Source organism: Toxorhynchites rutilus, chromosome 1 (genome assembly GCF_029784135.1).
Source record: "Toxorhynchites rutilus septentrionalis strain SRP chromosome 1, ASM2978413v1, whole genome shotgun sequence".
NCBI lineage: Eukaryota > Metazoa > Arthropoda > Insecta > Diptera > Culicidae > Toxorhynchites > Toxorhynchites rutilus.
In genome coordinates, this window is record NC_073744.1 from 192,548,325 (window position 1) to 192,564,858 (window position 16,534).

The following is a 16,534-nucleotide window of genomic DNA, read 5'->3' on the forward strand; positions in this document are numbered from 1 at the left end:
TGAGAAACCCCTGAGCAGGATATGTTACGTTTCCTCCGGTCAATTGTGATTATGAAACATTCTTTTGCAAGAGATTCTCTTCCGGCTCCCGAGCAGCACTTGCAAAAATGAAACAAAATGGGTGGCTAGAATGGCGGAAGATCTGTGGCGCAACAGCAGCAGCGTCCCCAGTTCAAACAAGGGCGATAGTCTGATAGCCCACAATCGATGCCGGATGCTCTCGAGTGGGATCGGTTCCGAGTAATCTCCGAGGGGCGCCTTCCTTCAGGTGAATCACATACCGTCATTTCAGAGCGGCTTAGAAGCAGCAGTTTGCCGTTGTGTGTGCTTCTCATAGCAGAATGCACCCACCCACGTATGTATGCTGCTTGCATCTTCTGGGTAATCCTTTGAAATGGAAGCCTCGCCTGCTCCCTTCCCAGCACAATCTGCGCTTCACAGAGTCTTCTGCAGAGTCGGGTGAGATTGTGCGAACTACCAAGAGAGCAGAAATGCAATATTTGAGTGCGAAATCTATGGCGTTTGTGTGTGTGTGTGTGTGTGTATATCTCTGTAGGAGAAGTTTATAGCATCATTACATCATACCGGAGGATATGATGACCCATACCATCCGGGCAGACGAGAGCAATTGTAAAGGGATATTCCATGTTCCCGTCTGTGATGTGAAAGTTTCTGGATGTGATCTTAATGATCCGTTGGCATCTCCCCACCAGATGAGATGGATTTTGTAATGCTATCGAAATTTTGATTCTTCCAGTAGTATGAATAATGTAATCATTTTCAATTCATTCCATTTAAAATCTCAAGTGTGCCCGACAGTTGACATTGCTGTCATATAATGAATACTAATTCATCTCCCAGGAAAACTATATGGAAAGGAGGTCTTTCCTAAATGCTGAGAACAATTAATGACATGAAAATGTCTGTCACTCATAAAACTCATTCATGACTTCCAACTCGTTCTGCTAACGATAATAATCCATAAATTAAATTTATATAATGACTCCCCAGTCTCTATCCCGGGTGTAACCATAACCCCATACCCAGAATGTGGGGGTGTGCAAATGGCCCATCATCACCCAGCCAGCTGCCACCGGAAGAAAGAGGGAACACATTGTGCGAGAGACTACGCCACGAATAAGTTCGTCCGTTGGCACCCATCTCCCGATTCTTCCTCATTTTCTGCCGGATTGCATTGTGATTGCGCAAAAACAAAATTACCCCATCACATATCGGCTGAACTCATCACGAGTAACGGGATATCCGGAATTGTTGGTGCTGCCACTGCTGTAACCCTAGCGCCACACGCCGGTTGAATGTTGGAGATATATCACGTTTTCCGACGGGGATTATCGTTATTATCGGGTTCGTTACGAACAAACAGCTGGATGCTACTTCTGCTGTCACAATCGAGCGAGCATAGATCAGATGGGTGCTATCTCCGGGCAGCAAGGATTCTGGCCTCGCGAAGCCGGTGGTGATGGAAGACAACATATTCTGAGCGTTTATTATACTTTTCTCGTAGCTGAATAAATTGGGAAGTTTATGGATGAACTATGCAAGAGAGTTGCTGTATTATGATATATTCTGTTCATTCGATTGTACGAGGACAATTTTTGACGTAGAAATGCGTCTTTCATTAAGGGTGCCAAATCAGAAAACAGGTCACGTTTTTATGAAATAAAGTTAACGTTAATAACTATTTTGGCCGCGAACGGACTTTGGCGATTTACATACCAAACGAATCGAAAATTCCCTAAGATTTGTTTGATATGCTATATATTACAATCCCATAGTCGGTATATGGTTGAAATTGATGAAGATTGGAAGCATTCCCACTTCCTCATACATTTGCTCTGTCCATTTGTGTACTTTCCCGAACAGCGCTGTCAATAACGAGCAACTTATCGATGAGCAACGAAGGGTAAATCATAAGATGTAACGTCTCCGTGAACAAAGGAAAAGAATAAGAACGAAGGGGAATATTTTCCTAGAGTATAAACAGTGGATCTCTCTGAGGCAAACTTTCATTCTTCGGGAGGAAATTGACTGAACAACATCGTTGCTGGGCGAGCTGGACGGCCAGGGATCGAATGCCTTTTTCAAGGCAATGCGGTGGAGGAGTAATATGATGGATAAAGTTTTCCAAGGGCCTTTTCCAAGGTTAGAGACGAATGAACTGAAGAGGTTTAAAGTCTCAAGCAAGGAAGGAAGGCATGTTTTCAGTATCGTTGTGCATTCAAAGCAATGAATATCGCTCGTTCTTCCTTGTTTTGTGTCATCACATGTCTTCGTTTCGGATTGAGCTGTGAACGCGGCCAAATTACGCACTCGCTGATGTCTCTAGCATTGCAATCATTGCATAAAAATGACGCAATTGAATTAAGGTTCTGAGCTGCACAATTGTGTGGGGAATCATCAAGCTAGGCTATCGTTGGTTCACCAAAAAAATAAATGTTCAGGAATTTTGTCAGTGATTTGGTTTCGCATGACGGTAGGAAAAATTTCTCCACAAAGGATGATAGCTAAGCTTATGTAGACAGGTAATATTAACAGAATGGGCTTCTGTTGAGCAGAGCGCAAAACGTAGATAAGTGTGTGTATATTTATTTGCTTGAACCCATCGATAGATGGATATTTGTGTGTGTACGTGCTTCATAACCCGTACGTAGTGCATCTTCGCTACGATGAAACCCCATTTGTATCTGCTCCCGTGTGCATTGGCCCTGTAACGATGCAACAATCGCCTAATTTTTTATACTATGATTGTTTGGTGTTGCCAATTATGCAGTCGTAATGATAAATATAAACGAGGAGGGGAGATAGCGGAAGGGAATATTTACGCTAGGGTATTAGTAATGAATCTATGCTGAGGCAAACATTCAGCCTTTTTCCAAGCAGTTAACATTATTTGTTTTCTGTCATCAATGCATTGAACTGACGCTATGGTGAAGCAGGTGTTAAGATTGTGCACCAAAAATTTTTTTGGGGAATACCAAGTTATTCAATAAGTTATATTAAGTTACTAGCTAACCCGGCAACCTTCGTCCCGCCCATTTATTTGATTAATTCTCGAGTAATGCAGAAATTTGGGAGGGGTATCTAACCACCATAGAAACATTCATTGCACCCTAAAGTTTCCATATGCCTAATTTGGTTTAATTTGCTTGATTAATTCTCGGGTAATGCAAAAATTTGTGTTTCATTTGTACGGCAGCCCCCCCCATTGAGTGGGGGAAGGACTGTCTAACCATCATAGAAACATTTATTGCACCCTAAAACTTTCACATGCCAACTTTGGTTTCGTTTGCTTGGTTAATTTCCGAGTAATGCAGAAATTTGTGTTTCATTTGTATGGCAGCCCCCCCCCTTAGAGAGGAGGGAGGGGTCTCAAAATATCACGAAAACCTTCCCCGGCCCCAAAAACCCCTACATACCAATTTTCATGTCGATCGGTTCAGTAGTTTCCGAGTCTATAAGAATCAGACAGACAGACAGACATCAATCCATTTATATATATATATATATATATATATATATATATATATATATATATATGTATATATATATATATATATATATATATATATATATATATATATATATATATATATATATATATATATATATATATATATATATATATATATATATATATATATATATATATATATATATATATATATATATATATATATATATATATAGATAGATTAATTTATTTGGGCTCCAGCCTCTCCAGTCGCCAGTCGCATAACTCCTTTCAACTGGGATTGTATTTGCGTCAATTTCAATCATAATGAAACAGTACTACTCTTTTCGAGGTTATGGAGACTAGCAGATACAGTTTATTTCGTTTATTTAGTCACCAAGAAAGTAAATGTCGTTCTGGAATTTTGTATGTAATCTGGTTCCGCTTGCCAGTAGCAAAACTTTCTCCAGCACACAGCAGCGCTTATCTCGAGCATGTATTGTTCTGCGAGCACAACAATGAATCATAAAACAATTATCGTCAAATGATTCTACAACAAAAGAAAACATATCAGGGTGACCAAACTGGTAGAATGATTATCATAGCATTATAAAATAATATCTACAGTTATGAACAAGCGACTTGAATTAAACCACAGCGTAGTTCTACATCAACAATGCGGTCGTGTCTTGAATACAGCCTCCTATAATTTTTTCTTCCTTGGAACTTGAAGGTCGTCAGCGTTTCTCCACGCCACGCCTTTATAATACTCAATTTACAGTATTTTTAGTATTTTTAGAATTTTCAGTTTTACAAAGAATTTTTGTATTTTTGCATTTTTATATTTTTGTATTTTTGTATTTTTGTATTTTTGTATTTTTGTATTTTTATATTTTTGTAGTTTTGTAGTTTTGTAGTTTTGTAGTTCTGTAGTTTTGTAGTTTTGTAGTTTTGTAGTTTTGTAGTTTTGTAGTTTTGTAGTTTTGTAGTTTTGTAGTTTTGTAGTTTTGTAGCTTTGTAGCTTTGTAGTTTTGTAGTTTTGTAGTTTTGTAGTTTTGTAGTTTTGTAGTTTTGTAGTTTTGTAGTTTTGTAGTTTTGTAGTTTTGTAGTTTTGTAGTTTTGTAGTTTTGTAGTTTTGTAGTTTTGTAGTTTTGTAGTTTTGTAGTTTTGTAGTTTTGTAGTTTTGTAGCTTTGTAGTTTTGTAGTTTTGTAGTTTTGTAGTTTTGTAGTTTTGTAGTTTTGTAGTTTTGTAGTTTTGTAGCTTTGTAGTTTTGTAGTTTTGTAGTTTTGTAGTTTTGTAGTTTTGTAGTTTTGTAGTTTTGTAGTTTTGTAGTTTTGTAGTTTTGTAGTTTTGTAGTTTTGTAGTTTTGTAGTTTTGTAGTTTTGTAGTTTTGTAGTTTTGTAGTTTTGTAGTTTTGTAGTTTTGTAGTTTTGTAGTTTTGTAGTTTTGTAGTTTTGTAGTTTTGTAGTTTTGTAGTTTTGTAGTTTTGTAGTTTTGTAGTTTTGTAGTTTTGTAGTTTTGTAGTTTTGTAGTTTTGTAGTTTTGTAGTTTTGTAGTTTTGTAGTTTTGTAGTTTTGTAGTTTTGTAGTTTTGTAGTTTTGTAGTTTTGTAATTTTGTAGTTTTGTAGTTTTGTAGTTTTGTAGTTTTGTATTTTAGTATTTTAGTATTTTAGTATTTTAGTATTTTAGTATTTTAGTATTTTAGTATTTTAGTATTTTAGTATTTTAGTATTTTAGTATTTTAGTATTTTAGTATTTTAGTATTTTAGTATTTTAGTATTTTAGTATTTTAGTATTTTAGTATTTTAGTATTTTAGTATTTTAGTATTTTAGTATTTTAGTATTTTAGTATTTTAGTATTTTAGTATTTTAGTATTTTAGTATTTTAGTATTTTAGTATTTTAGTATTTTAGTATTTTAGTACTTTAATATTTTAGTATTTTAGTATTTTAGTATTTTAGTATTTTTGTGTTTTAGTGTTTTAGTAGTTTAGTATTTTTGTTTTTGTATGTATATATGTATTTGTAAATTTGTTTGTATTTTTGAATTTTCTTCTAACGATTTTACAATTACGAGATTGGAAAATTAACTCTTTGTGGTCGTTTGTCTGCTCTCAGCCACCACAGCAAGAAACCATGCTAATCTTATATTTTACTCAACCAAGTATCAGTTTATGCTATTCCTAAACGAAGCTTGATGTCTAGTGAACCTGTTCACGAATCAATATGGTGCTCCTATGAGTAATAGATAACGGTACTCAGTATCAAACAAAGTATTCACTAGAGATGTGCCATCCGCTCATGAGCTGTTCATTCGAAACGATTCATCATAGTGAGCGGATTCGGATCGGCTCGCAATCAAAAAAACGCAGCTCATCAGCTCATTACGGAGCTGGAGCTGATGAGCTGTTGAGCTGATGAGCTGTTGAGCTGTTGAGCTGATGAGCCATTGAGCTGTTGAGCTGATGAGCTGTTGAGCTGAAGAGCTGTTGAGCTGTTGAGCTGTTGAGCTGCTGAGCTGCTGAGTTGATGAGCTGTTGAGCTGTTGAGCTGATGAGCTGTTGAGCTGTTGAGCTGAAGAGCTGTTGAGCTGTTGAGCTGTTGCGCTGCTGAGCTGTTGAGCTGTTGAGCTGCATAGCTGTGGAGCGCAAAAGCTGCAGAGAGTGTGAATTGCGAGACGCGAAAGGATTTTTCGTCTCCCGCGCTTCATGGCATGACGTCAGTTTGTTTTCGTGTATCCCTCTTCGTACTTTAGCTTTAGCAGAGATGCCAGATAGGAAAAAAAGTTTTTGTTTTGAAGATATTCAATCGTTCGTTACTTCATTAATTTTTTCTTATATGGCCAAACAAAATAATACACATTATTATATGCTTGTAAATAAATTTAATATATTACATTGTTATTTAAACATTACTGTGGAAACACATACATTTATTTCCGCGTGCTGAATCAAAACAATTCAGAAAACCACCCGGCATAAATGTTGATGATTGATACTGGTCCTTTTGTTACCTTTGTGATCGCGAATAATTATTTCTCGTTGCACCTATTAGTGGATTTATTTTTATATCCTCGGATGCAAAAAAAAAATCTCGATGGTTTTTTTTCAAAAAACGTTGTCTCGGCCAATATTCCTGGAGGCATTCTATTTGGCTACTGTTGGTTTTTCTGTTGTTTAAGTTCAGCATATCCTAAGCATCTTCTATGTTGAATTTCAACATTCAGTATTTGTTGTATATTATATTATTAGAATTCATATCAGTTTTAGTTTTTGTACAATTACGAATTCGTTTATTTTTTGCTTTCCGTCTATTAAAAAAATGCACACTATGCAATGTCCCATGGTGATTACGTTTCATATGCAATTGTGTGGACAACTGCAAAATTCAACTAAGCTGAAGAGCTGTTCCAAATGAGCAGCTCACTTGTATGAGCTGAACGGCTCTGAGCCGCTCACCATGATGAGCTGATTTGCACATCTCTAGTATTCACCCACACAAGACAACGCACAATTCGTAGAATGCATAGGAATGTGGGACAAAAATAATAACTACAGAATTTAGCCATTTTAACACTTTGGTGTGATGGAAAAGATTGAATCAGAACTACTGTTTACATAAGTGTCTTATGTCATCTGAATAATTTCAAGTTAAAAAAAGGCTTTGTTTTTTTTAAGAGAAAAGTGCTGATCTTTTCGGATACACATTGCTGGCATTAATTACATATTAATTGCATCGATGGCAAAAATGTATCGTATCCAACGGATAATAAAAATAAAATTATGTATTGAGAATACTTCATATGATTTAATCTTGGGGACTGTTTCCAAAGATTTCACATGAAGACGAATTATGAAACATAATTCTTATATAAATACATCACATTAAAATACATTATTAAATTAATATATTGTTAATATATAGTTCACAAAAAAACTAAGAAAAATGTTTATATTTACTTTTTCAAGGAAAAAATATTCCGACCAGTACGACACCCATGCCCAAATTTAAAACGACCGCAAAGGGTTAAACGAATGGGGGGTCTTCGCAGCCACTTGGTTACGCGTTCGCTTACTAAGCGATCGATCGTGAGTTCTAATTCAGGGCCCTCAATTGACCATCTTTGTGTTGTTATAGAATAACTACATCCACGCAACCATCATCAGCTATGGAGATCGATCCACGGTGGAACAAAGATCGATTCATCCATACAACTGCTCTGCTCTGCAAGAAACATCGGGCTGCTGTTCTATAAATAACCCAACAATGATCATTATCAACTGTCTCCGCTGTCCGGTCTGCTGAACAATGGAAGAACAGATAGAATACCCTTATGCCTAAATGGCTACTACAGTGTAATTTACCATAATGTAATGGAACAGAAAACCTAACGCCTAAATGGCTACTACTAACTACTGTGTAATTTACAATTTATAGAAAAATAAACATATGTACATGTACACGATAAAAACCCGGCTCTGTTACAGATAAAATGCTAATGAGCCTGATAAATAAATAAATGGGATAAAAAAAAAGGGTTAAACGATTTTATTAATTCAACAAATCTTCGTCTGAGATGGCACAGTAATTTTTCAGTATTCTGAAGATTCACAACTTATGATTATATGAACAGTAGATGGTGTCGAAAAAAATAACCATTTAGGTATTGTAATTCTCACCTCTCTAGTTCTGTATTCACCTTGTGCACAACACGTGGTTTAACATCTGTCACTTTTATTCTCTCTTCCAACTCTTTCATTCTCACTCTCACTCTCACTGTCTTGAGAAATTTCCTCTCTGGGGAAGCCACCAATTAGAAATATTTTCATTTATCTCCTTTGGATTCCTGTTGGAATTCCTTTTCGCTTGGAGCAAACCCGTCCCGGCTGGCACTTCACAGGTAATCCTTCTCTGCGCTTTGCCAATCCGCTTATCTGTTGGATTATAACCCCTTTGCACAAAATATTTCATTCCAGGAAAAATAATTCATGAATCGCACTATTTGTGAGAATTGTTCAAATTATTATATTTCATCAAACATCACCACTATTTTAGGACCGCAAATCGCGCTTCATTTACATCCACCCAGATACACGGTTAAAAATAAACTGAGGACATGAGGATGTAAGGAGGCAACATTTGAATTTGAAGTCTCACTTTCTCTAGAAGAAGGATCAAACATAACAAAGCCGAGCCGAAAACTTTTCTTCTTCCTCTTGGCAAAAGATTTTTATGGTATCCATCCCTTCAAAGAAGGTTACTTTGTTGTTGTCTGACGTTTTGTTTTGCTTTACGTCAGTTTCCGAGCGCCACATGCTTTTGGTTCAACCGATCGATCTCCGTATAATGACAGCTCATAGTCTCTTGATTTGTATTCGTTCAGGTCGAGCAAACCTAAAGTGCGCGAAGAAGAGTGCACTCCGCATGAGCTGGCATTTAAATAGTGTCCTACGAGAAGTTTTTCAACTCTCGGTCTGAATGGTAATGGATGTGTGAAAACGTCGACTCTTACATTGATCCACTTCCGCTACCCTACGAAGAATGGAAAGTGCACTTGAGGAATCTGCTTATCGGGAAGAATGCCTATGCTAACATTGGAAGACAGGCGTATATCACAAAAAGATATGTTTCATGATCGATTATGATTCTCTTATCGATTGGTGGCTGATTACATTTTTCGATAGTGTCATCGACTCACGGTTATTTTAAAAAGAATGTAAATTGGATGGGCGACCTATCGGTCTCTTTTTACATGTTCAAGTCGCAGGATGAAATAACCAGAACAGACAAAAACTAACGATTTGCGATTCATGCTAGCCAAAAGAGTTGATATTTGCTGGTTATATCAGATCTATCTTGCCGTACATAGACCCACAGATCCATATGATCGTGATTTGTCCGTGTTACAGGTAGCAGCCGATAGAACAGGTGAACGAAGGCTGAAAAAACATTGGCAATGTTTACAAACGAGGCGTAATTGGTGCAACAAATTACCTAGGAAGCCTCACGCCTTCCAAGGTACTATAATGTAGAACTACGATGAATGAAGAAACCATGATGCGAACAAGGGGATACGTTGAGATGCTACCAATGGGAGGTACATTATTCTATATTTAACATTATATAGAGTGTGTCGAATTGATTGATTTTTTTTCATCGGTTGTCAAAACCTCTGCGAACTCTTCCACAAATATCGTCTATTGATCCGTGTTTTCCGCAATCGTCTTAGCTAAACACGTTTCTGTCACTGCAGGCTGCAGTATAAACGTGGTATGGAAAGGGGTGCTACCTTTGCTTTCAACGAAACTAATAAATAGCGAGGTTCACCGCTAGCGATAATGCACGACACTACAATAGGCGAATCTATGGAGTTTCAATGAATCATAGTTGCAAGCAGGGTTCGGCAAAGTCATATTATGCTGAGGATAGTCAGAGGACTATGAAGCCATCGGCCTTCGTATTCAATTGGAAATGAGTTTTTGCTACCCCCACCAGTTTCTCTGTCAACATAAATCAAAAGTCATTCGGGCCATTCCGTCGCTATCTGCTCTACGACGGTCCGTGTTCGTTTAATTTCTCACCGTCAAATGAACTTCACGATATATTGAAGTGAACCCTGAATTGAACTCAGATTGAATTCGTTTCTCTCTTTTTCCATTTGCAAATTGTGGATAAGTTCACGGTGAGCAAACAATGGAGCCATTCCTTACTGGTATAACTACTTTTTTTGACGTAGGATTACGTCTTTCGGGAACATATTGGGGTACAAATTGAAAATCGAGATTCGAGCACATCTTGAAAATTGTCCAATTTCTAACGCTTATTGCTCAGTCATTTCATGATGGATTGATGAAATTTTTGCGTCAATCGATTTCGGCACTCCATAACAATTTTTTACATCGAGAGTGAGGCTCGTGCATTCGTCGCGTAAAGACGTGTCTTTGAACGCTCCGTTTATGTAATGTGTAAGGTGTATTATTTTGTCTGCAAATCGGAGCCATCATATCGTTGGAATTTTATGGTGTGAAGAGTAGTGGATTGCGATATTATTCGGAAAATAACTATCAAATAAAGTGAAATCCAGGAGAGCTTCATCAGAATATTATTATTTCTGCTTCGGAGCTTTATATTAATACAGTCAGCGTATGCGCATGTGTTAGTGAAAACGCTTTGTTTTCCTTTGTTACCCACTGCTGATAATTTGTCGTTAAACGATTAGCAACCGGTAGTTTGCCTTCCTTTTAAATTTTACTATTTTATGATTTGGATATTAAATGCTCAGATATTAACCCTTTACTTACAATGTACAACGTACAACGTCGAGACTCTCTCGTAGCGCGCTTGCATATCAAAGTGCTAAGACGCTCAGTAGAGTAGTGTAATTACTCGATGTGAGACCCTTCGAAGCGAAGGGGTTAAATTCCTTCTTGATTGAGTATATGTGAATCCTGATTTTTATTAACCATTCCCACTAACAACTATCCCTTCCATGATAAACGCTAGGGAACCACGCTATAGAGGCGACCCTTCTGGCCTTTTGGCGGCGAATATCATACTAACATTCCTTCCCTTCCCCTGACTGTAAGGACGTGGCCGGCGTCGTTATTGACCATTCAAAGCTCGAATCACCGAAAATTGCACAACGAGAATGATTTGCTAGTCCCAAGCGCCATTCTGTGTGTTCTTTGTGCAATTTGGTTGGTTCAGGTCAATCACGGAGAGCAACTACGAATTGTACAGTCTACCCAAGCTCAAGCTCCATAACAATTTTTTATATCGAATAAATTAATATATTTCATGAAACTAACTATCGAACAATTGAAAAATCTCAACCCCTATCCTAACGGAAATACCTACTTCTGATTGGTCGAAATTGACGACACAAGCAGCAGGCCCCTAACAGAGACATCAGAACCAAGCTACCTAGGGGAAAACGGCATTGCAAATACATGAAAGTAGGGGGAACTTTTGTTCTTACAGAAATGTGTTCCCTAACAGAGACATCAAAACCAAGTTGCCTGGGGGAATCGGCATTGCAAATATATGAAAGTCGGCGGTATTTTTATATTGCAAGTAAGGTGAGTGATACGATTAATTCTAGCAAATAAAATTTAAATTTGAAACTTTAATATTGGTTGCTTCGTGAAATTTCATATCTATGACCAGAGCTGCGATTTGTCGTGAGAATCAAGTACTCACACAAAGATAATCAACAAATTTTGTGCTACGATTATCTTTGGTGACCATCCCAAAGCCAGTCCAATAGTGTGAGAAGAGTATTATCACAACACTAACACATGGTGAGCTTCTACTTGACAGTAGAAATCCGTGCTCCTTGGTGAGTGTCCTGTCGCTGAAATGTCAGAATAGTGCGACACTCAAAAGTCTAGCTGATGGTTTGGTGTTTGGCGATATTCACAACATTCGCCTCTTTGTGTTCGTTCTTCGTGACTAGGGATGCCAGATGTGAATATACAGTTTCATTTTAAATACAATTTGAAGAATATTGTGCTTTCAGGCATGTATTTTCTTTTCAACTTTTCGGACGGCCTTAACGTTTTTAGCGGCACTTCGCCGACTCTACGTAGTAATACACGTGTCATTTGTATTAGTACTTAGTTTATGGAATAACACGCCTTGCGTATCCCCTCTATTCCGGCTCCCGATCGGGTTTGAAATTAGCAAAATGATGCATTTTGTAACCCGTTCGACTTCGATTTTTTTACCAAATTTGTTTCTCATCATTGCAAGGATACTAAATCTGCAGACATGTTCGCAATTTTACTGATATTTAGTGTCCTGTCTATTCTGTTGCAGACTTATATTTTCAGTTGCAGACTGCAGGGATATAGTATTTCTACTCTATATGACTTGATTACCTGCGCTAAAAACCCATTTTTTCATACATTACTTGGCTATTCCTGCGGTTACAAAAATATCTGCAATTTATACACATCAAACTTTCAGTTTTTTGTCGAAGGCTTTCACAAAAAATCATCTGGCATCTCTGGAGATGATGACATTTACTCTGACAAAGGCCAACACGAAAATGACAAGTCACCAAGTATTTTTGTATACATTATACATCAAATAGTTTTGTGTACTATGTCTCTCTGGGTTGACCGCTACCGACTGTGCCAGCTGTCCAAACTGGACTGTCACAAAACGCAAGTTACGCATCTGATTAATCTTTGCTCCCAGGGAGACTTCCCACATGTTCTACGGTTCTTCCAGGCCAGTAGGAAAACTCGCATCATGTGTCTGCTGCGGAAACTACCAATTGGGCGCGGAACGGCTACGCAACGATATAATGAACTTCACAACGCCCGCGAACCGGAAGGTGGAAATCAGGACCATCAGCAGTAATTACCACATCGAGTTGAGTTCATCGGTTGCCGGGATATATAACAGGGTGGTCGTGTCGGATTTGATCAAGCAAATTGATCCCAGCGGGTAGAGTGAATATGAGACTCGTCTTGTCCGAGGTGGATTAGCTGACCAAAGATACCCAGGATGCGCTGAGAAGAGCCATTGAAAAATATTTTTCTACATGCAGATTGATTTTGTGCGCCAATTCTACTTCGCGGGTTATTCCCGCGGTTAGGAGTCGTTGCTTGGAAATAAGAGTGCCGGTCTATCTTAGGAGGATATTCTTAAAATTTTGAATGTAAGATTGTCATTTGTTTGTTTCTTGAATGTAACAACACTATTTGCATTTCAGCACTTTCCTTCGGAGCTAGCGAAAAGAATTACGCTATCCTCATGCTGGAAGCCGGAAATCGACTGGCAAATATTTCTTCGAGAAACCGCTAATCAGATTGTCCTCGAACAAAGTCCACAGAAGCTGGAGGTGGTGAGGAAACAGCTATACGAGCTGCTATCCCAAGGCGTTCTATCGAATGTTATAATCTGTGGATTGGTACCGAATCTGGTTAAAAACTGCGATATGAGTCTGAAGACGCAAACGTTGAATTTTGCCGGGTATTATGAACACCGGATGCAGCAAGGAAGCAAACATATATTCCATCTGGAAGTGTTCGTGGCGCAGTTTGTGGCACTATATAAGAAGTTTCTCAATAAAGCCTCAATGGAAGTGGATGATTTTTGAGCGATTCTTTTAGATGAGCAATTTTCTTTCGTTTTATGAAAAAATAAGATTTGTGTGTTCATCTCACGTTTATTAACTAAACTTCAATAGTTCTGGTAATGATTAACTCTAAATAAAAAGAACACGCCTTGTCGGTTTTCAACCGGATAGTTTTCATGATCCGCATATAACTATGAAATGATAATTTTATCAATATACTCAAATACCAAAAACCATTATGCTGCACCGTGTTTATTTTAAAATTATATTTAATGTGATTTTTGAAATTATGACACCATAATATTTTTTATTATAAATGTCTGTTCATTCTAACTACAAGAAATAAATATTCGTTCGATTAATCGAACACTGAAAGACAATTGTTCGAATGAATCGAATATTGGCCCCACGATTAATCGATAATCAAATAAACGAAAAATTTAGACATCTCTAACAACAGCAACAACTTCTACTTCAACAAACAAATTTAAACAACCGTCGCGATTGTCAAAAATTATTGGAAATGTCTGATCACTCACATTTCTACTACCATCATACGCCACAACCACCGCTCTCATAACGTAAAGTTGTAAACAGAGCGATCGGCAGTGAGAGGCATTGGAACCAACCGTCATTTGGTTAGGTGTCATAAACAAAAGAGTGAGTATCACTACTGAATTTTTGGATCTCACGTGTCGTGAGAGGAATTGGGTGACTATGGTCAGCCTTTTTGTGACATTGACGGTGATGGATTGCAGCTCTGTCTATGACTGATCGTGTATTGTGCAAAATTTAGCACAATTGTAAGTGTAAAATTGTATATGGTAGCAGTTGTGTTAAAAATGATTTGATGTATGAAACGATATTTTTTTCAATTTTAATAAATAAAAACCAAGGTGTGTTCCCGCTCAAGGACGGGTCGTTTGGTTTAAGCTGTCTGTTTTGGTGTGTTCATTTTCACCCAAGGGAAGTTTATACGTCGAAAAAAATTGGAAAAGTGAAGAAATATTAGAAAAAGTGATTAAAATTCGCATTGGGTTGAATAAACACTCAAAAAGTAAAAATTATAAAAGAAAATTATATTACATTGGTTTGCTGTTTACTATCCTTCTTTCATCATCACTTGGTAAACACAGGTGGAGTGAACAAAAAATACCCAACAACCAAACAAAACGGCCCTTTTCAGGGCCACCAAATCATTATCAAAGAGTTTATCGATGTAATTCTTCAAACATATCCAAAATCAACAGATAGACTAACTCATGTCGAAACTTGTTGCTATTAGAAATCATGTCGAGTGCAACATAGTGCATTTGATGGAAGGAAGAGAATAATTTGAGAATATAATGTTTTTGACGCAAATATGGTTTTTTCGCATTGAAATGCATATAAAACATCGAAAAAGATAAATGGACGATAACTTCGGAAAATATGCCCCTTTTCATATACCGCACAAAAAAAAATCTCACAAAAAACAGCACAAGAACAGAAAATCGCACAAAAAAATCGCATGAAAAGACCGCAAAAAACAGGTTTTCCTGTACACCATTTCTCACAGCGCTGGTAATAAGGTTTGGAAGCACTTTTCTCGAACTCATGAATAAATACAATTAAAGATTTTAGGAAAATAAACAAAATAGGAATAAAAAAAAAAATTATAAAAAATCTGGATATTTTCGTACCGCGCAGTTCTCGAAATTATCTGAAAGAGATCACAAATATTGAAAAATACATACGAACATATTTAAATAGAAATTAAACCAGTACTCAAAATTCTAAATGAAATCAAAATTTCATAAATACAGGTCGAACTCGATTATCCGGGATTCGATCATCCGGAGTATTTTGTTTTTGATTTTCGAAAATTTTGAATAATTTGCATAATAATTCCATATTGAATAGCTAATATGGGTATCAAATGAAGGGGCTTGACTAATAGTACACAGTTATTTATGAAAAATGCAAATCCAAGATGGCGGCCACTACAAAATGGCGGATTACATATTTTATCAGAACCCCATCAATATGGGTATCAAATGAAAGGGCTTGACAAGTAGAACACAGTTATTTATGAAAAATGCAAATCCAAGATGGCGATCACCGCAAGATGGTGCCATATATATTTTTTTCACAACCCCATCAATATGGGTATCAAATGAAAGGGATTGACTAGTAGAATACAGTTATTTATGAAAAATGCAAATCCAAGATGGCGGCCACTACAAAATGGAACACAGTTTTATTTATGAAAAATGCCCAAAAATGTATCAAAAGAAAGTTCTCGACTAGTAGAACATAGCAGATAATGAAAAATCCAATTTCAAGAAGTCCCAAAACAACTGGTTACTTTTTGAATGGTTTCAATCAGCTTGACCTGTTTCTATGCATGTTTGCATGTTTGTTGGGTTGTCCACATTTATAGAAAATTGACCCCGTTCCTGTTGAATGATTGATCTGGATATTGGAACATACATTTAACTCTACTGTCATTATAATACTGCGTATTCCATGATCTTGAAAAAATTCAATTTGGCCGCCGCAAAAAAAATATGGCTGAATGGCTTGATTTGGAGAATACACTACACTATGAACAACATAAATTCGAAAAGGTCGCCGTCACAAAATGGTCGACTATGTATTTTTAGCAATCCTCTCTATATTGGTATCAAATGAAATGATTTGACTAATAGAATACAGTACAGGTCGGACTCGATTATATACAGACTCGATTAGGGTAAATGATCTTGGTTTGTCCAATTTGGGGTGTTTTTACGCAACTAGTAAATGCAAAGCGATTTTTCTTCATGAAAATCACACATAATCGATACGAGTTTGGGTTTGTTGAAAAGCCCCAAGCCTCTAGTTGCTAATACTACCATAAGGTGTTGAAATTATTCAAATTTTTATGTTTTGTAACGATTTTCCTTAAAGAAGAATGATGATCATGGTTTGCCCAAAAAATGATCATGGTTTGT

General features: G+C 36.9%; 1 protein-coding gene and 1 pseudogene across 3 annotated transcripts in view; one reads left to right on the top strand and one right to left on the bottom strand.

Annotated features, from left to right (window-relative positions):
- LOC129762698 (uncharacterized) overlaps positions 1 to 16,534 on the bottom strand; it is a 363,476-nt gene that overhangs the window by 182,012 nt on the left and 164,930 nt on the right. The window contains exon 1 of one of the 3 annotated variants that reach the window (XM_055761199.1): positions 8,152 to 8,445. The exons of the other annotated variants lie outside the window; for them this stretch is intronic. Within the exon in view, the coding sequence (XP_055617174.1) occupies positions 8,152 to 8,231 (80 nt within the window). The 5' untranslated portion in view covers positions 8,232 to 8,445. Of the gene's footprint in view, positions 1 to 8,151; positions 8,446 to 16,534 lie in introns of those variants that run through there. 3 annotated transcript variants of the gene reach the window in all.
- Positions 12,578 to 13,580, top strand: LOC129762702 (replication factor C subunit 3-like; annotated as a pseudogene).